At 47.9% G+C, this 21,655-nt stretch overlaps 1 protein-coding gene across 1 annotated transcript in view; it reads left to right on the top strand.

Moving 5' to 3' along the window:
* Positions 1–4,312: 4,312 nt before the first annotated feature.
* Positions 4,313–21,655, top strand: part of PRR12 (proline rich 12) — a 40,660-nt gene continuing 23,317 nt past the window's right edge. Inside the window, exons 1-4 of the mRNA XM_054992891.1 lie at positions 4,313–4,674; positions 14,387–14,499; positions 15,261–15,422; positions 16,548–20,035. Coding sequence (XP_054848866.1) covers positions 4,589–4,674; positions 14,387–14,499; positions 15,261–15,422; positions 16,548–20,035 — 3,849 coding nt within the window. The 5' untranslated portion in view covers positions 4,313–4,588. The remainder of the gene's footprint in view (positions 4,675–14,386; positions 14,500–15,260; positions 15,423–16,547; positions 20,036–21,655) is intronic.

Here is a 21,655-nt window from a genome sequence, read left to right as displayed (position 1 = left end):
TCTAGTACCTTCGGCAATATTTAGTAAAAGAAACAAATTGTATTCAACATTTCAATACAATATGAATTGTATTCAGTATTGGCTACTCCTTGCAGGGGAGCATGGAGACATTGGGAGGCGGTATTTATCCATTAATTTGTTAAATTTATATTCTGTTCTATTCCCTGGACTTAGAACAGTTTATAGCAGTCTCCCCCTCAATGCAATATTGCTGTATCCAACGCTTTCAATTCAAAAAAATTAAATAGTTTGGAGGATAAAAGATGACAAATGAAATAAAAAACAATGTTTTAGAGACCAGAAACAGGCCGTTTTCACACTGCTTACTGGCCACGGAACATCGCACCAAGCTCCCGGATCGACAGTGTCTTCCTCGCGCAAAATCACGCCAGGAAGACTCTGTCGTTCCGGGAGCTTGGTGCAATGTTCCGTGGCTGGTAAGCAGTGTGAAAACGGCCATAATTAAAAATAAATACACAACCCCATACATACCGCAACAAACATCCATGCCACATCATAAATAGTTATGAACAGTGCACTCAAAATCCAAAATCAAGAACATAATCCACATAAAAATCCTAATAAAAATCTTAACACACCGTATTACATGAATTTTGTTCTTGTTCATGCCATAACTAACCACCCAACAGCCATCAAAAGTGTAGGGTCATCTGTTGCCTGTTAAATGAATATTGGTTGCAGAGGGGCTGCAGAGTAGAAGATGGGGGATGGGGGAAGCAGAGCCCAGTCTGAGGTATAGTAGTGTCTTTGGAGCTCTGCCCATGAGGAAGTTAGAACTTCACTCCCATATCCTGGAATGCTCCTCCTCTCCAACCACAGCTTCAACTGTCTGTTCAGGCTAGGATTTCAGGACACTCCCATTAGCAGCCAGGAACATGTATCTTGTGTTTGCAGCATACAAACCTTCACTTACTATAACAATAATATAGATAATCTCCCTGCCCTACAAGTCAGTTCTCACTTAAAGGCATGTCTTGTGGTTATAAGTGCAAAGTGACTTTCATGACTGGAGGAGACAGTTCTTTTGAGCATATGCAGGATGGCTTTTCTTCTGCAGCTGGTTCATCTCAGCCAAGTCTATATGATTGTGAGGTTAAAGGACAGAACCCCAGGTAGGTGTGAGCAGAGCTTATTTACACTGACTGTCTCCAAAGACATAAGTTGCTTCCACAAAATAACGATTGTCCATGAACACTAACTCCTTTTCCACTGTATTGCAGCTGTTCACTATGGAGTGTTATTTTCTTTATTTAAAATATTCTGTACAGATGGGTTTTCCTGCTTAATAAGTGGCTTATACAACCTCAATCAGTTAAAAAATAAGCAAATTAAAACTCCAGAACATTGATAGTTTACCCAGTTTTGTGTGTTAGAGTTAAATCTGGGCTAACACCAGCAAAGGGGTGTTTGCCAGCTTAGGATCCCTGGATACAGAGATCCCTGAATACAGAAAGCACAAGGAGGCAACAAATGGTTAAATGCCCAATATTTACACCAGGCTTGGCCGGTCCAGAGAATTCATATTGCTGGCTAGTCACAGGGGCTTATGTTGCACATCCCAGGTAGTAAGTTAGCTTGAACATCAGACCATAAGATCCCTAGTTAAAGTCCTGGCATCCTCAACAATTGCTGATAACAGAGATTCCTCCTACCCCTCACTAATCACAGCACAAGAATCCTGGAGGATTGGGGTGTATCGTATTTGCAACCAGCAGTAAATTCAAATTCTTATCCTGTGACAACTAAGCTATTCATAAGCTTGCTTCTCCAGTTTGCAGTTAGAAGGCAGGATTTGGGCCTTTTTCATATCACAGTCCAAGCTGGGCACTTTCACCTCAAGCTTGGACTCAAAAGACCTGTGGCCTGTTTTATTTCAGACCTGAGACCTGCTTTTATTTATCTTGGGCTGAAGCCTTTCAAATGACCCGGTAGTGCAGGCTGAGACAGAAAGTTGCCTCTAGCCTGTTAACCTCCAGGCCTTCAAAATCAATTCGCCCTCAGAGAGAACTTACTGTGCATTCATACAACTTGCTCTCTCTACAACAAGGTTTCATTGTCAGATGATGTGGTTGCTGTCAGTTCAGCCGAGACATAAACCATGGGTGAACTGGAAAGGATGCACTGAGAGCAGAGGAGACTTCGCATGAGGCATGTTTCCTTCACTGGCAAAACTGATTGGAAAAGGTGCAAGTGTTTATTCTTCTGTACCTGATGTTTAGAAGAGCAGCAAACATAGCTTTTTCTTACATGGGAGCTCCTTGCATTTTGTGGATTCATCATGACTCAAGATTTCACATATTCATGGGCCACAGTCCGACCCAGGATGCAGTGTGATACTTTTTCACACTCCCTTAATTATGGGGCCAGAAAGAAAAGCGAGTGATGGAGCATGAGGTAAAGAGGAGGGGTGGGGGGAGGTGACAGGCGGGAATAAAATGCTAGTTAGAACATTGTTGGTATTACTGTACATAAGAACATAAGAACATAAGCAAAGCCATGTTGGATCAGGCCAGTGGCCCATCCAGTCCAACATTCTGTCACACACAGTGGCTAGAAATCCAGTGCCATCTAAAGGACTGTCAGTGAGGCCAGGACACCAGATGCCCTCCCACTGCCTTCCTTCCAGCACCAAGACAACAGAGCACCACCTCCCCACAAAGAGAATACCATCTATCTCCTGTGGCTAATAGCCACTGATGGACCTCTGCTCCATATATTTGTCCAGTCCCCTCTTGAAGCTGGCAATGCTTGTAGCTGCCACCACCTCCTGTGGCAACGGCCTCCAGACTTTTTTTCTCCCGCATCATAAGCATTACATTGTTACATTTTGTGGGAAATGTAATTGTTTTCCTATGCAGTCAGCAGACCCCCTGCCAAGAGACCCAACATGGTATAGTGGTTAGTGTTGGATGAGGATCTTGGATGGCCAGGTTGGAATCCTCACTCTGCCATGGAAGCTTGCTGGGTGACCTTGGTCAGTCACACACTCTGTCTTGCCTACCCCACAGAGTCCTAATGTGTGGATAAAATGGAGGAGAAAATGATGTAAGCTGCCGTGGATCCCCTTGGGGGGGAAAGGTGGGGTATAAATAATTTTTTTTTGCCATTCTAGATGATCTTGGGAACAGATCCCTCCCAAAGGAGGGATCCGAATTTACTATGTACTGTTAGTATATCCTGTAACGTGTTAGACAGATATGCACATTCCCTCCAACGCGCATACATGCAAATTGGGGCCGGCTATAACCTACAAACGTTAAATGCTTAAAACTGTGAAGTCTGAAGTCATTCACTGACAGTCTTTAAGTAAGAGGGAACCTCCCGCCACGTGCACGTGGCAAAACAAACACTTCATTTTCCAACACAGACACACACACACACCTTTTTCCCCAACACCATTGTACACTTACGTAAGAAAAGGGACCCTGAGAGTGTTACTGTTACACCAAAGCCCCCCCACCCCCAACACAGAAAGGGCATTCGCCTGACTGAAAACACAGGAGCTCCCAAAGGGCGCGCTGTAACCCCGAGTTGGACTCCTTCACGCAAAAGCCCTTCTAACGTGACGAACAAGAAGCCGCGGCGTAACGGCGTGAAGCCCTTCAACCCTGCACCTTCTCTGCGTAGGCTTATTTACGGATGGAAACGAATACCCCGACCGGGGGTGGTGGTGGGAATGAACTAAACACACTCACAGCCCAGCTGACACCCCCCCCCCAAGTTCCCTCAGATCTTCTTTCCCCCACTCCAGCAAGCCAAAAAAACAGGAGTCCAGCGGCATTTTGAAAGACCGATACATTTTATTCCAGCCGTAGCCGGTTCCTCTCCACCTTTCCTCCGACCCCTCCACTCATCCCTCCTTTCCCGCTTCTTCGGCACATCCCCTCCATATTCTCCTCAGCAGGCCTTTCCCCTCTCCTTCCTTCTCTCCTCCTGGCCGGACTCGGAGAAAGGGGGAGAGAGATGCCCTCTCCATCCTTCCTCGCCCCCTTTGTCCCCTTTCGCCGTCTTCTCCGTCCATCCCTGGTTCCCTCAGCTTTCCCTCCCTTCTCCCCTCAGCGCCACCCCATGTCCTCCTTCTTCCTCCCCTAGCCGGGCTCCATTTCCTGCGTCCCTCTCCCCCCTCCGAGCGCCTGCATGTCTGCGCGCGAGAGTGAGGAGAATCTGCCTCTCGCTCCGCGCCCCCGTCCCTTCCTCCGTCCGCCACCTTCCCTCTCCCTCCTCCTCCTCTCCCCAGCACGGGATTGTGGGAGGAAGCGGAGCGGAGCGCAGACAGACGCCCAGCGAACATGGCTGCACCATGAGCCGCCTCCCAGAGGCTCGCCGTCGCCGCTGCCGCCGCTGCTCTCGCCGTCGCCGCCGCCTCCTCCAGCCGCCCCAGCGCCAGCGCCAGCCCGCGGCTTGAGCCCAGGCCGAGCGGCGGCCGAGGGGGGGAAGGAGGAGGAGGGAGCCCCCCGATCCCCTCCCCGATCCCCCCCCTCGACCGACGCCGCGGGGGGAGGCGCGGGGGGGGACCCAGCCCCAGCCGACGGACCCAGGCCGGCCCGCTCCCCGGCGCCCCCTCCCCATGGATAGGAACTACCCCAGCACCGGCTTCGGGGATCCGCTGGGCGCCGGCCCGGGATGGAGCTACGAGCGCTCGGCCAAGGCCAGGTCAGGCCGCCGGGGAGGCGAGGGAGGGGAGGAAGGTGGGGGGGGCAGAGGGGACGAAAGAGACCCCTCCCCAGGCCGGGGAGCGACGGTGGGGAGCCTTGCTTGCAGCCGTCCCTCGGCTTCGGAGCAAGGCCTCCTCCTCCTCCGGGCCCGGGGAAAGGGGGGAGCGCAAGCCGGGGCGGCCCCCTTGCAGAGAAGAATGCCGAAGGACACCCTTTCCGCCTCTCCCCCAGGCAGGGCGTTTTGGGGGTGCCGCGGCGAGGGGGACGGCGTCTCTTGTCGCCTTGTGCAGTGGGAGGGCGGCCTGTGCCTCTAGGCCATGTAGGGAGGTGGAGGGGAGCAAAGGGGGCACACGGATCCCTTGGGCATTGGGGCCTGGGGGGGGGGGGGAGAGCGGGAGAAGGAGGGAAAGGAAATGTGTGTACAAAAGGCATGGGATGGAAGGAAAGTGCCTGGTCCTGAGTGGCTCCGCTGTTGCTCATTCAAGCAAGGGTGCGCAGCCATCCCCACAAACCAACCTTTGCAAGGAGAAGAGGCAACTCAGACCTTCCTGGGCTACTCTAGCAGGGGTACACAATAATCCCTGCGCCCGAACCTATGCATGGAGACAGGGGTTTGTTTTGTTTTTCCATGCAGGTGAGGGATTGTGGAGGCTTTGGGATTTCTCATTTTTCCTCCTCCCCCCCCCCAGGCATGCATGGAGAGGCATGCAGCAGAAGCACCCCTTATCCCTTAAGTTCTGTTTCCGCCATCCTATAGGATGAAGCAGAAGGCCTTGGTTCCATGCTGTGGGTACAAGGAAGCACCTCTCTGTACAGGAATAAATCAACACCTCTTCAAGGTCTTGTGCTGGGTGGGAGGGAGGAGCAGGAGGAGGATTAATATAAGTATTCCAGGAGGCTGTGCATCTTGGAGACCCCTTCCTGCATTTTGGTGTTCACAGAGTTTTGCAGACCTTAGACAACTGTAAGTGGTAGTCTTGGCAGGGCAGCAGCTATCCTCTTCCAATTTCACAAGGCGTGGGAGAAGTAAGTTAGGGGTTTCCCATTTGGGTCATTATGCTTGTATGTGTCCCCCTGTACAGGGTCACAGGGATGCTGGTTGAAACGCTTGTTCTCCATGTGTGATCTTGATATTGTGGAGTTTAGGGTGGCCCTTTCTGTATGGGTGTGATGATGAAGAGATGGGGTTAATGGTTTTTTTCCAAATGACAGAGCCTTGGGAAACCTGTTATTCCCATCATTTTCTCTGAGAAAATAAGGTGTGATGGAGACTTCAAGCCCTGCAATTTCCTTTATGTTGTATTTACAAACAGAGAGGAAAAGTCACTGTTATGTTTGGTGGTTTACACCTGAAAAGTTGTCATTCCTCACTTGTATGTCAAGGGGGATCACAAAGGGGGAGGGGAGTTGACACCAAGCATCCTGTGGACTTAGCTGTGGAGCATGGGACCTCTTGATTTCCAAAATTAAACCTTATAAGCTGACAGTCCCTGAGACTGTGGCTGTCTGTTAATGTGGAAGAAGAGAACTTTCGAGGACTCACTCAAGTACAGATCAGATCCACCCCATTCAGCTAGAAAGGTGGGAGAGGATTGGCTGTTCTTGTGACTGAAGGCTGGCTTCTTACTCGTCTTACGGCATTGTTGGCCATCTTCTCAAGCCTGGAGACCTAGTTTTATCTTACAGGTGTCTTCTGCTCTTCATCTCACACTAGTTGCACTCGTGCACCAGAGAACCCTCTTAATGCCAGTATCCCTGCTCCCCTCCTGCAGGTCAACCAGAAATGCTGGTTGCTGAAAGACTTCTGTACAAACAAACCAGGCTTGTCTTGCTTCCCTTCTGGAGAACTCAGAAATGATGGATTCCTTTAACCGATTAGCTCCTGCATCCTTCTTAACAGGAGCCAGGAATTTTGGATTGCCAATCCACCCCCAAACCCCCCGCCCCCGGAGCATAGACACCCCAGGAGAGTCATTTGCAAGACACCACTGCTTTCCCTCAGTAGCTAGTAGTTTGGTGTAGTGATTAAGAGCGCGGGACCCTAATTTGGAGAACCGGGTTTGATTCCCCACTCCTCCACTTGTAGCAAGCTGGGTGACCTTGGGTCAGTCACAGCTTCTAGGAGCTCTCTCAGCCCCACCCACCTCATGGGTTCATTGTTGTTTTGGGGATAAGGATAACATACTTTGTAAACCACTCTGAGTGGCTGTTAAGTCATCCTGAAGGGCAGTATATAAATCGAATGTTGTTGTTGTTGTTACTACTATCTAGCGATCTCATATTTTGGCATCAGTGGCCAGATTATGTTATCATCTCTTGCTCTGATCTTGTTGTTTTTACAGATGAGGGAGCAGAGAGATGTGCCAAATTACTCCCCTTGTCCTGCGCCTTGTGTGTAGCTGTTAAGCATTATATTCCACTACTGAATCTGTGTAAAAAAACAATCACACCTCCTTCCCCCAAAGATGCGTCTTAACAGTGAGCAAGGGAATCTTGCGAAAACTACTTCAGCTAGCCCTTCACTTGTTATCCTTTGAGGAAAAGACATTAATTGGAGGCTTGATTTAAAGGTGATGCTGGCCATAGGCAAAAATGCTTACCTGCATAAGCATTCAACTTTAATACACTCACCATGTGTACTGGCCTAAATGTGTATAGCAGCTAGTGTACCAGCAGTCTCTGATATGGAAGGGCATGCTATGGAAGGCCTGGTGTTCCTGGCATGATAGTCCTGCATTTGTAGGGTCAGCATGTGCGCATTGAAACGAGACGTTGACTGCATGGAGTACTGACAAGGGTAAATGATTTGCCTATGGTTAGTGTTGTTCTAGAGCATGTTTAGTAGATTTCCCTTGAAGAACCACGGGAGTGTTGTGGCTGTGATGGAGGACACTTTGGTTCTCTAGGAGCTATATCGAGTCTAGTAGTTAGAGCAGGGAATTCTTGGAGGTAGGGCTCCTGGGTTCTCTGGGAGGGAGAACTGAGTGGGGGCGGCTGATTCAAGTGAATATGAAGAAATTGGGAAGCAGATTCAAGGTAGGCCAGGGCAAAGGTTCTTGGTATCAGTCTATGTCTCAGTGGTTATCATAGGACATGTGAATTTAGATAGACATGCTCATAAGTATATGTGTCTTAAATGGACCAGGAGGCTGAGAGAAACCATATTAATATAGACATTTGCAGACACATGCAAAGCAAAACAGGAATTTGTGTTCTCTACCTCTCCTGTTGATTTTGTATATCTCCCCCAAAGGACTAATCCTCCAGAGTGGTTATAAACATTTTGCTTTTCCTAGGCTTGTATCCCTAAAGCATCCTTTCCCTCAGTTTTTCTGCCCCTGGGATATGGACTGTTGAGGAATTATCCACTTTTTGACTTTGATTTTAATTACATTATCTTTGTGGCTTTGGGAAGCTCAGTGGCAGTGTGACAAAGTTTGGGAACTCCAGGCCTAGTGAATTAAATTAGTGCCATTCTGTTGTGTAGCATTTTCCTCATTCTGTTCTTCTTTTTACCTGCTACCTTCAAAAGGAAGCGACCGTGGCATATCTGTGTATGAAGAGGACTGGGAATTCCTTTTGAAAAGCTGGGCATGGGGTGTGGTGCTGAGTGGTGTCTAAGCACCATTTCCAGTTTGGAGGAAGCAGCAGTGAGCCATGGATCTGCATGTGTGCAGAATACATTTCTGCCACTATGCCTCCTCTGTCACAAAGGTAGAGAGTAAACTGTATCCATCCTAGATTGGTGATTGGTCTTCCGGTTGAGGTGGAGGCATGGTCCAGATATGCAGTTCTCCCTTTACTTGTGGAGTATAACGTAGCTTAGTTCTCTGGCTGTGCAAATGGATTTGACCCCACCTTGGAAATAAATCTGCACAAGTTGATAATCCACTAAAATCTGTATTAGCCCACCTACCTGTACGTTAAAATCATTCCAGGCACATCAACAGCCTGAAAGAAGAACCAGCTTTCTCCCAGTTGTTCCTCCCTGTTTATACCACACACACGCCCCTCCCGTCTCTGCCAGTGGACTTAGGAAATCTCATACCCGCCTTTGCTGCTTTTGTGCCATGGGGTAGTGATGTTGTGTGCATGCTTTGGCATTCTTCTGTAGAGAGGTTTTACAGTGAGGCTTCTTTCCACCATAGCTCATGGGTTTGCAACAGTGCTTGCATGTGAGCGTTATGCATCCCGTATCACAGTATGGTTATACATACAGCATTTATTACTTAAATGTGCATGTGAGTGTTTTCTGTTGCAGTTGCACATGGCATGCATTGTAAGGTTGCGCCTGAAATTGCATGAGAGGGTTAGCCTCTTTTCAGGAATATGCATAATCTGTAGAGCTAATCCAAAATTTCGGGTCGTGTTATATTGAACTCTGAAACCCGAATAAACAATATAGATTTCATATTTTTGTATAATTTGCATAAGTCAGATAATTTAAAGAAATGACAATGATCTACACAAGCTACTGAAGCCCATCCAGACCCCACATTTCCAACTCAGCCTCATGATGGGACTTTACCAGGCATTGACTCTTTGCACATCCGCCAGTGTTATAAACTACTTGGGAATCTGTGTCCTGCACCCAATATTAAACCCTGTGCTTTCACAATGTTGGAAACTACATAGAGTAAGGAAAACAATATGCAGCACAGCCTATAGCAGGCTCATAGCACTTCAAAATGCTGGAAATCTTTGGGCTATGTTTACAATTCCAATGACATACACACTGTTAGGTTCTTGCTGTGGCTCTTGGCTGCACTTAAATGTTTCTTGTGCCTGTCCTCTGTGAGACTCATTCTGAAGAAGTGAGCTGTGACTCAAGAAAGCCCATACTAGAAGAAATGTTAGTCTTTAAGGTGGTACAGGACTTCTGTTTTATTTCATTCTACCATACCCTTCTGTTCCAGTTGCATCTGCTTTTTGTATCTGTGGTCTGCTTATTCTGTGCATCATTTTGCATGGATTATGCACCTTGTTCTGCAGGTATTTGGACACATTTGGCATTGGTTGTGCTGCATGCATGCTGCTCTGTATGTAGGTTCATGTACAAGGCATGCATTGAGGGGATACTGTTTGCATATTTCATGAGTGGTTGTGCTGTGCCTTTTGGACAAGCAGATGTGCTTATGTTTTTTTACTTGTGTCAAGTTGTGAGTGTATTCTTTGTGTGATACTTTTCCAAGTGCAAGGGGTTCGCTTTGCATGTCATATGGTTTTGGTGCCCGGAATTCCTTGTAAACAAATTGCGGCATATGTGCACACTTTTATGTCTAGGAAATATAGGAAACTACATGGCTTTCTTTGCACAGAAGAATGCTCTGGTGTGCATTCTAGTAGCTTGCACAGAAATCTGAGTGTGTTCAGGTTTTTAAATTTTGTTTCAGTTATAGCATGTTTCTGATCCTCATGGGCTTCATATTTTTTGGGTGGGACTCTCAAACAGTCACATTCTGTTTGAAGTTCCTGGAATCTCTGTGGCATACTTCTTTCTGTCTTTTTAAAAAAATCTCCTGTGTAATTTATTATTTTCGTTTCCCTTTCCTGATCCCCAACACACCAAAATCTTTCGGGGGGAAAAACTGGAATAAGGGAAATGTTCAAATGATGCAAACTTTCCTGATTTAAATAAGTTTGCAGACATCTACATCTTTACAGAGAGTACCATGATTCTTATTTCTCCTTTCTTTCCCCTAAGTAATTCTATGCATATCTAAGGACTGGTTCATGTATGTGGAAGAATGAGGTGGCAGATCCCTGAGTTGGGAGAATGGAGGGCAGCACCTCAGACTGTACTCGGTCGATTCCAGCTTTGGATGTTCTTTCGCATAAGAAAAAGTCCATGTGTATAGAATGCTAACAACAGCAGAGAGAAAGATTCTTCCCCCTTTCCTTCCTTTTTGCACTGGTTATCCATCTTCAAGGAATTTTTAATGTAGGGGAGCTTTTTAAAATGGGATCTTCCACCTGCAGTCTGAAGTGTTTGTAGTCCTCACAACCACCTCATTCTCTTGGATGTGTGAACTGGGCCTTAGATTTTGCTTCCTCACATAATTTCATGCAAACCTTCAGTAATCACACTGTATCGATACAGTGCTGCAAATGGGTAAAAGAGGAAGGAATCAGTTTATTGTTGTGGGCCAGGGCATTTTAAGAAGAAGTTTCAAGAGTCCTGCTTGGGTAGCTTTCCTGACTATGTACTTAACATACCCTATATTGTCTCTTTCCTCCCTTGAGTTCCTGTCTCAGTGAGAATACGGAGAAGCTAAAGCATAATGACAATTTCTTAAACTGAAATAATGCTGTCTGTGTAAAATGATGCTTAGAGCCATCTCTGTCTGTCTGTTACAACTCAGTCTTGCCCTTCCTCCCAGGAGCTTGGGGCAGCATACAGGGTTCACTTCCTTTATGATGCATTTCCCCCTTTAGACTGTTTCAGATTTAAAGATCTCCCCACCCAGAAGGTTTTACATTGGTTGTAAGAGTAGTCCTTGGGGCAGCAGGGCATGTGGGTATAGCTATTGATCCAGCAGGTAAGAACAAGCAGGGCCTTTTTGGTGGCAGCTCTTCTTTGGAAATCTTCTTGAGGATCTGGGGAAAGCTATGTCTCTCTTAGCCTTTTCATAGAGGCCTCAGAAGGGTTTTTTTTACCTTTTAGTGAACAAAGTGTGCTTGGCTGTTCTAAGTTATATTTTTAAGTACTTGATAGCTGGTTGTAAAACCACTTTGAGCATTAGAAAATGTCAGATATTTTTCATAAGCAAATTAATCCTTCATGCCTATTCCACCCAGGGAGATCAGTTACTCCTCTTCTTAATTTACTTTTGGGAGGGGGTCACAGAGGTAGTAACTTGTTCAATGTCCTGTTGTAATATCCAAGTCAAGTAGTCTATCAGCTGTTGCTCACATGCCCTGTGGCCCCCTGAGGATTCTATGAGGCTTTCCTTGCCTATTGTTTTGTTTATTTATTTTTTAATAAATAAATAAATAAATATGCCCTGCCTTTTTCTTGGCTCAAGGCAGCGATATGTAGTTGGATGTATGTTATAGGCCCTGTAGGTAGCTCAGCTGCCAACCAGGGAGGAGGGCAAGAGATCTGATTCTTAGGACCAGTGCCCAAGGACTGCTGGTTGAGGTTGCAATGTCTGCAAGCATAGATGGCTTTCCAAGGGGCTTAGACAGATTCATGGATGAGAGGTCCAACAATGGCTACTAGCCAGGATTACTAAAGGGAGCCTCCGCATTCAGAGGCAGTAAACCTCACTGCTTGGAGGCAGTATCAGGGAAAGGCCATGGCTTCTGTGCCCTGTCTGTTGGCCCTCCATGGCAGTTGTTTGGCTGCTGTTTGAAGCAGGATACTGAATTAGGTCGACCACTGGTTTGATCCAATGGGGCTTTTCTTTATGTTATATACTTTCCTTGAAACAAGGTTTCCTACATGGCCTTGGAGTGATTGTGGGCTGACAGTCTCAACCTACCATTTATACAGTCTAATAGTAGTGATCTACTATGCAGGATCTTTGCAAGGGTGAATATTAACAAAGGCTTTTGCAAATTAAAAGTGCCAGACAATGAAAATAATGTGTGAAATGTCTTCCTCAGCAAACCTTTTGACTTGGACAGCGTGTGTCCCTTTGAGGTGCCGCCAAAGATCTAGTACAAGAATGGTAATCTGAATCCTATATTTCTGGTACTAGTGGTCACAGAGTTGATTTACACATTGTGTGTATGAGGGGTTTTTTTAGAAGGGTTTTCCCATCAGCTATAGAAAGGTTAAGTGAGCAGCTAGGGCATGGTGGAGATTGGAGGAATGTATAAGTGCTTCTCTTTCTGGGTTAGGATGGTTTCCATTCAGCTGTTGACACAGTACACTATAGCAAGGGAGGGTGAATGAAAGAGTCTCTTATTTCCTGTTTCCGGTAACCCTTCATAGAATGGCCCTCATGTGGTTGCTGCTCTGCAGGCTATGCTATACCACTCTTACTTAGAAGGTTGTCTGCATCTGTTCTGTGCCCCCCCCCCCCTTTAGATGAACAAGATTGCTGAATCTTTGGTAGCCTGTGCAGGTTTTCTGCAGCTAGTGACATTCCTCAGGGCAAGTGCCTCTGATTTCAGTGAACTGCTTGTAAGTCAGGTACACTTGGATTCTTCTCTGCATCCTGTGCAGCTTCTCTTCTCCTGTCCCTGGGCTGTGCTTGAATTTCCTGCATGGCACGTGCATAATTGTGGCACATGCCTCAACACACACATTCAGAGAATAAATAACGGTGTCAGGTTGGTGTGGTGCTGGAAGGAGGGGAGTGGCAGCCTTGCATAATTATGTACCTTGTGTGGATCCCAAAAGGAGTCTGGAAGAACAGAGCACAGCACAGTGTGTGGGAGCGAGGAATGAATGTGGGGTGTTCCGTAAAGAAAGCTGGGCATGGAGGGTAGGGTGTGATAGCACAGCTCTGTATAGAGCTGTTTCTACTGATCTTTACCAATTTTTTTTTTGTTAAACCTGGCAAAAAGGTTACTTTTTATGTATTAAATTGAGGTTTGGCCGGGAGCCAGAACTCTTTGGGGTTTTATTCCTTGTAAGAGTGACAGAAGCACTGGCTTAGTATATATTGAAGTGGGGAGGGGTGCATGGTAAGTGGACATTCAAAACCAGGACTTGTGGTTTCCCTTGAAAGCACAAGACCTAGTAGCTAGCTCAGGTAGCTGGAAGCCAGGTCCCTGCAGATTGCCACATAGGGAGGGGTCTTCATAGCTTAGAGCATGGATTCCTGGGTGCTTACAATAGCTGGATAACTGACTTTGGGAGTGAGGTCGTGGGGAGGAATTGGGGGAATATTTATCTATACAAATAAATCTTTGCCCCATTTTGTGGGGTGGGGGGGGGGAGGTAGAAGAGGAGGGTAGGTTAGCCATGCTTGGGAGGAGAGGCTTCCAGATGACCAGAGATGGCTGCAAATAAGGAGAGAGGGATCTCAGCAGCGTCCACGGCTGAGGAAGCAGGTCAAGACGGAGGGGCGGTCTTTTGCAAGAGCTGTGTTTTGGCCGCTGGGCTAGACAGCTGCGTCTTCCTGTAAGGGGAGGGGGGAGGGATACAGGTCAGGCGCAGAGGCTGTGGGAAAGAAGGTTGTGGGGACTACATTTCCCATCATGCACCACTGGTTCCACATTCCAATCTTCTTTCCTGCATAGGCGGGTTACTGACGGAAGAGGATGTGGGTAGAAGAGGAAAAGTATGTCCAGGGGGTCTTACTATTCTTGCTGAGTCTGTTGATTGAGAGGAGAAGAGAATGGTCTTCATTGTTCTGTTTCTTCTCTGTATCACTTTTTAGCATGCAGTGTTTTTTGCTTATAGTAATTATCTCACTCGTACTAAAGAAGGGCATTGATATCCCCATTTTACAGAAGAGGAGCTGATGCTGATGATTGTCCAAGGCCACTCAGGGAGTGTGACTGAGTAGGATTTTTGATCACTGGGCATGTAGGCAAGATCCTCTGCTCCCTTTCACATAAATTTAATTGATCCAAAATAATTGCTACCACTAGCACAAATCAGCTTAGTACTAGTAAACTCTGAAGGGATTCCTTAACCACCCCTTTTGTGGACGCAGTTGGGATGCTTAAAGTGCATTTGATGATCCTGACTTGCATGTCCTGGCAAGTCTACCAAGCTGATTGTCTCTCTGTTGTCTGTCTGTCTTATTTAGCTTGGTGTACGGCGGATCCCGGAGCTCACACCCAGACACAGATATTTTGCATCGTCAAGCATACGCCACCCCCCATCCTCTCCAGGGCTACGCCACAAACCACCACCCGGCAGGTAATGTACTCTCTCTTCCCCCTTTCCCTCTTTTCTATGCATATATGATTTAACCGAGCACCCTCCATCTGCTCTATACCACATTTTTATATGCCCTTCCTCTGCACATGTGAATGCCATCTTGTCTAAATGCCAGTTTTGCTTCATTTACTTTCATTTGGTTTCTCTGAACCCTAACGGGTCTCCCCTTGCCTCCAGTTTTTCATCTGTCCTTCATTTCCTGCTTTTTCTGCCTTTCTGTCTCTCTCCTGTGCCAACCATCTGTCCAGCCACTGACTTATCATTCCATCCCCCTTCTTTGTCTGTGTGTGCATGTCCCTTGGCTGATTCTTCCCTCCTCCCAATTTGGCTGGTTTGTCCTCTTAAGATCTGTGTGGGGGTGGAGCTAAGGCTCAGTGATAGAGCATCTGCTTTGCGTGCAGAAAGTTGCAGTTTCAATCCCTGGCATCTCCAGTTAAAAAGATCAGGTAGCAGGTGATGTGGAAGACATCTGCCTAAGACCTTGGAGAGCTGCTGCCAGTAAGAGAAGATAATACAGACTTGAGTAGACCGATGCTCTAATTCTGTACAAGGCAGCTTCATGTGTTCATGTGACTGCTTAGTTCCTCATTGTGCATGCGCGCACACAGCTTGCTCCAGCCTCCTTATTTTCAAACTCCATTATCTATTCCCCATACTGGTCTTCTCCCCTACCCTTTTGATGAGTGCCTCTGTCTTCTTTGCCCTTACTGGCTTTCGGCATCTCCTTTCTCCTCTTCCAGGTCTCTCTGGCCTGTTCGAGACAGGGCTCCATCATCCCAGCAGTGCCACACCGGACGCCTCTGTCATGAACCTCATCTCGGCATTGGAGTCACGGGCACCACAGCCAGGCCCTTCTGCCTCCTCTCTCCTCTCCCAGTTCCGTACTCCATCCTGGCAAACAGGTAACTACCCTATTGCTCCAGGAAAGAAGATGGAGAACGTTCACTTGGGGCGTGAGTAAGCTTAGCTTTCATGGGGAGAGATTTTGGTGACATGATAACATATAATCAACATGCTATGCTATGCTAGCATCTCTGCGCTTCGATGGGAATAGTTGTTGCTCCTGAGCCATGATGACCTTTAGGCTGGGACGTGGCTTGCCATGATTTTATCTGCTTTTTTTTTACCCTTTGAACATTACTGCCCTCTTTAAATAAGTAAAATGTGTGGTCTTACTTTTTATTTTTATAGAAGATACAAGCCTCATATAGGATAGTGGTAGTAGTTCTACAGATGTGTGAAAGGTTTCCAAATATCTAAAAATAAATCCATATGCAGTTGTCATCTATGTGCCTTATGTTCAGATGTTGTTAAGACTGTAAGGTCCTCAATCTGTTGAATTATAGGAAGTGGACATTTGCCTCTCGTGTTGTAATACAAGTCTTTTGGCTATAGTAATGGCACACAGGGTCTATTTTCATTAATCATCAGTTAGCCTCCAGGAGACAGGCAAATAGTTTAGGAGAAATAAACATCCTCAAAACTCGATGGATATTCTAATACAGAATTAATGAGTAATGACTACCTCCCCCCAAAGATCTAATAATTAGACATGCCTAAAGCATATGTTTAAGAGAGACAGCCTGTAAGTTACAATGCCAGCAACTGGACATTTAATCCTTTACTAAAAAGGCACTGTGGTATAGTGGTTAAAGTGTCGGACTAGGTTCTGGGAAAACCAGGTTTGAATACCCGCTCTGCCATGAAAGCTTGCTGGGAGACCTTGGGCCAGTCACACACATTCAGCCTAACCTCCCTCATGGTTGTTGTGGGGGGGAAATGGAGGAGAGGAGAATGACGTAAGTCACCTTGGATCCTCATTGGGGAGGAAGGGGGGTATAAATAAAGTAAATTTAAAAATTTAAATGTCCTAAATTTAATTTTTTGCTGAATAAGTTGCAGCTTGAGATTCATAGAAACAGCAGGCATAAAAAATGTGGGGGTTTCCTTGTGCAGATAGCCTGTTGTTTCTGTGGCTTTGTCCAAAAGCACCTAACCTGATCCTTTCTTTCTCTTCCTCCTTGCAGCCATGCACACTCCAGCCCCTGCCGAGCTCTTCATCTCGGGGGCCCTCCCAGGCTCTGGCACCTTCCCCTCATCATCGGCGCTCTCTGCATACCAGCACCCAGCCTCCTTTAGTGGGCGCAGCTTCCCAGTCACCTCTTCGCTCACGCTGCAGGACGCAACCTTCAGTCCAACCTCCAATGGCCTCCTGTCCCCCCATGACCCTCTGCTCCACATCAAGTCCTCTCAGCCCAGTGTCCCTTCATCCCTCAGCTTTGACCGGCTGGGCAGCGCAGTGCTGGGCACAGGCTTACCCTCTCAGAGCTCCGCCTACCGCAGTGCCCAAGAGTCAGCTTCCCGCCATCTCCCCTCCCAGTTCAACCTCCTGTCGTCCTCACTGGGGCCATCCGACCAGACATCCCAGCTCTACAACACCTCCGTCTTTTCCAGTTCACCTGCCTCCTCCATTGAGCGGGCCATCCCCCGGCAGGACAGCGTCATCAAACATTACCAGCGGCCCTCGAGTGCCCAGCCCCAGCTGCCGGCCGCCCATTCCCTCCAGCATTACTTGAGCTGTGGGGGCAGCTACCAGCAGATGCCCCATCGGTCCAGTCTTTCTTGCAGCCCCTTGGGCGAACAGTCCCCTGCCAGCAGTGAAGGTTCCCAACAGCAGAAAACCCCCCAGGCCACACGGCAGGAGCCCTCCCAAAGCTACCGTCCTATCATTCAGTCCCCCGGCTATTCCAGCACAGCTTCCTCTTCAAAATCCAAGAGCTACTCAGCTTCCCGCCAGCCGCCCCGTTCCACAGCCACGCCCAAGTGCCAAAGCAACTACAGCTCATCCACGCCCAAGCCCAGCTCTGTCATTGCAAGCCAGTCACAGGCCTATTCGCCGGGGCAGCCCCAGAGTCTGCTTTCCATGAGCCAAACACAGAGCTACTCGGTCAGCCAGCCACAGAACCTGTCTTCGGTCAGCCAGGCCTCACAAGGCTTCAGCAGTAGCCAGGCCCAGGACCTTACGAGCGTGAGCAAGGCTCAGAGTTACTCAACAGCAGGTCAGGCCCAACAAGGCCAGGCCCAACAAGGTGGGCAAGGGCTGCAGACATGTCAGAATCAGACTTACTCTCCCGAGCAGCTGCAGGGCTTGTCCTCCGTTGGGTACAGTGTCCAGGCTGAGCCCCATGTTTCTGTGAGCCAGACGCCGAATTATGTACCAGCTCATTCACAGGGGATGCCCACAGCCAGCCCATCGCTGAGTTACAGCACAGGCCATTCGCCAGCTATGCCGGGGCACAGCCAATCCATTGGCTATTCGCACAGCCAGAACCTTCCAGACTCGAGCCCTTCCCAGATCATTCGGCCACTCCAATCGCCCACGACTAATCGTCCCCAGAGCGTGGCGTCACCTGGCCAGTCTCAGAAATATCTGACCTCTGTGTTGTCGCCTTCCTTCATGCAGACCGCTCACACCCAGAGCTACCAGAGTTCCCAAGGAGGATTAGAGAGAGCAGCATCTTACGGCAAAACCAAGGCTGACTCGGACCTGCTGTCATCCGAGCGGACGGAAGATGAGGAATTCTTGATCCAACACCTACTGCAATCGCAGAGCCCGCCGAGGGTACCCACCGAGGGCATGGTGGAGTGTGAAGAGAGGGCTGGGAAAGGGATGGGGTATGAGCTGAGCAAGACCGAGGAGCGTTATCACCTGCAGAGTGTTATCCGGACCAACTCGAATTTAGACAACCAAGGCCTTGAGATGTCCTTGCAGAGCCTGAAGGACAAGAAGAAAGGGGAGAGGCCCAAGGAGTACCCACACACACGTTCAACGCCAGAGTCCTTAGCCACCTCTGTTGTCCATTACAGCCATCAAGCTGGCTCCATGGACTCCTACGGGCAAGACATAAAGAAGTCAGTGGAGCAGCACCTCCAGGGTGGCCACATGGACACAGGCAGCAAGGAGATATCCCAAGCGCATTCGTATTTACAGAAGACTCCTGAGCATGCCCCTCAGCCACACCCCATGGAGCCCCATGGGTTGATGCCTGGGCAGCAAGGGGCCACATTGATGCTGGACTCTCCTCCTGACCTACCCCCCCTTGCCCTTTCGCAGCAGCAGCAACAGCAGCAGCAATCCCAGCTGCTCCAGTCGGTGCTCACTCACACTCAGAGCCAGCTGCACCCTCGCGGGAAGGTCCGCACCCCGCTGGATGTCCACTTGATGGAGCCTCAGCGCATGCATCAGGCTGAAGCTCCATCGCCACAACTTCAGATGCATTCTTTGGAAGCCCACCTGCACCAAGCCCATGTGCGCTCCCAGAGCATGGAAGCACAGCTGCTTGAGCCACAGCAGTCACCGCAACTCCAGGGCCAGCTGCAGTCAGAAAGAATGCAATCTGAGGGCATGGAGGTGATGCCCCAAGGCAACCTCTCCCAGTCGCAGGAGATCCAGGACTTCTTGGAACCGGAGCTGAGCTTGGAGTCCCACCTGGGACAAGGCGGGGCAGTCCAGACGCAACAGCATCTCCTTCCGGATGCCAGCTTGGACCCAGACTCTTCTCAGCAAGTCCCTCAAGGTCAATTGGAAGGCAAGGACCAGTTTGAAAGCCCCAGCCCACAAGGGGCCAAACAACGTTTTGTGCCCCTTACCTCCATCTGCTTCCCAGACTCTTTGTTACAGGATGAAGACCGTAGCTTCTTCCCGGGCATGGAGGACATGTTTGGGCCTCCACCTTGTGCTGGGGATGAGTTTCCAAAGCCGGATGATGGCACACAGGGCATGGAGAGGGGAGAGGGGATGAAAGGGGGAGGTTATGACATGATGCCAGGAGGCCAAGGGTACCAGAGCTACTGCCCATCAGAAAGCGGGGATGGGCAGCATTTGGGATTGGATTCTGTGTCAGTAAAACATGAGTTGCCCTCGACTGTCAACACAGAACAGCTGGGGCTAATTCAATCTGGGCAGCATGGAACAGCACCGGTTTCTGAATCCAAGTCGGGTCTGACATCTCCCATTTTTTGCTCGTCCAAGCCCAAGAAGCTACTCAAGACCTCATCCTTCCATTTGCTCAAGAAACGGGAGCCGCCTTTCCAGCCACCCAAAAAGAACTATGCCCAGGAGTATGAGTTTGAAGATGATGAGGATAAGGAGGATGTTCCGGCTGACATCCGCCTCAATAGTCGCCGCCTGCCTGACCTGCTTCCTGACCTCATTTCCAGCTGCCGGACCAACCGGACCAGCCTCAGCCCTATGGGTGACATAGACTTCTGCCCACCTAACAGTGGTCTCATGGAAGGGCCCAAACGTCGAGGGCGCAAACCTACCAAGCCTAAACGAGAAGGCCCACCTCGCCCTCGTGGGAGACCCCGCATCCGGCCCCTGACTGAACCGCCCCATGGTGTGGCTCATGATGGAACCAAGAAACCCCGTGGCAGAGGGAGAGGGAGGGGAAAGAAAGCTGGGGAGGAGGGGGTTGAACCAGGACCAGGCTTGGAGTCCCTCAAACCTCTCAAGGTAAGCTGGGATTGTGAGGTGGTGGACTTGTTATTAAAGTATCAGGGTTTGCACTGAGAAAGATGATTTTAAAAGGATGGTGGTGTCATGGTTAATGGGTAATGAACAAACTGTTGCAACTATGACATCTGTCTTAGTAGATTGATTGTACTGTAGAGTGGGCAAGACTTCTGAAGTGGTTGGTTCTGAGGAGATGGAGGTCAGTTTATGGTGTAATCTTTAGCTTTGTAAAGTAAATTCATGCGCACTAGTGACTATAGTGTCTCAAATTGCAAATCCTTTATCAGTGAACCACATAGCTGCAGGGATGTTTGAATCTGTTTCCCATGTGGCTTAACTTGAACACATGGTTATTATTGCAACAGTACCACTGACCCTATGGAGATTTGCACTAATTTTGGTATATCTATCTGGAGATGTAAAGTTTTTGGAAATTTTGAAGCCATTGGAAAAAACTGGAACAGGATTTGGGTGGGGCAGTTTTGTGCTGCTGTGAGAGGTGAGAATAGGTGAAAACTGCCCCATGCCAGTGGGAAGCTAGGTGGGATCCAACCCATTATAGTATATGAACTGTCACCAAAGTTTATTCACATTCAAGCAAGAAACACATCCTTGAAATATATTGTAGGTGCCTATGGTATACATAGGAATTATTCTCTAATGCTTTAAGTAGCTTACTTAAAACATTTTAATGCTACTCATATTGAGTGAGTAAAAACCTGGTTTTAAAGTGTTTCACTCATTTCAAAAGGAAAAAAATATTTCATAGGTTTTTTCAGTCCTCTCCAAATTTCAGAAAAATAAAACAATCCAAAAAACTCATTGTGGGTGTACATCTCCCCAGTTTTTTCACTGGGTCTTCACGTCTTTATTTCCAACACTAATTTTGGCTGCAGCTAAGGCTCTGAGTTACAGGAGGGTATGTGAGAGCAAGATGGTAGCATCCAAGGCTGTTCTGAGAGCACACCTTGAGAAAAACTCAGCATCTGTGCTCAAAATAAAACCATGGAAATTAGTAATCTATGTGGTCGCAATCACAGTGCTGGCTGTAGACAGTGTTGTACCTGAAACACAAAACCTATATGCCCATTCCTCTCTTACTCGTTTTTGGTTGGAGGTGGGATAACCTACTCCATCCCCCTTGGCATCTGCCATTGGAAGTTCCCAGGTCACCTTGCTGTGTCATATTTATTTATTTATTTATTTTATTCATGTCATTTATAGTCTGCCTTTCTCACTGAGACTCAAGGCAGATTACACAGTATGAGATTAGTACAGTCAATTTCAAGGACATTTCCATCAATGCCATAGGGTAAATAAACAAAATCTACAAAGACATAGCATTAATAAGAATCCCATACAGAGCTGAAGAAATATTGAAACAGAACATAAGCAATTCTAGGGCTGAAATTAGACTACATGAAGCACAAGGAGCTCATAGGAGCACATATTTAAGACAACAGGTAGTACGTAAGGCAACTTAGTGGTGAAGTCTATGCTCCTTAACTCATTAGCGAAGCGTCTGAGAGCCCCTCCCTACAGTACAAAAGCCTTTTTGAATAATCCGGTTTTGTATCATTTGTGGAAATCTAGGAGAGTGGGGGCTCTCCTGACTTCCTC

This window comes from Eublepharis macularius, chromosome 12, assembly GCF_028583425.1.
Source record: "Eublepharis macularius isolate TG4126 chromosome 12, MPM_Emac_v1.0, whole genome shotgun sequence".
Classification (NCBI taxonomy): Eukaryota; Metazoa; Chordata; class Lepidosauria; order Squamata; family Eublepharidae; genus Eublepharis; species Eublepharis macularius.
This window is presented reverse-complemented; position numbering and strand designations above follow the sequence as displayed.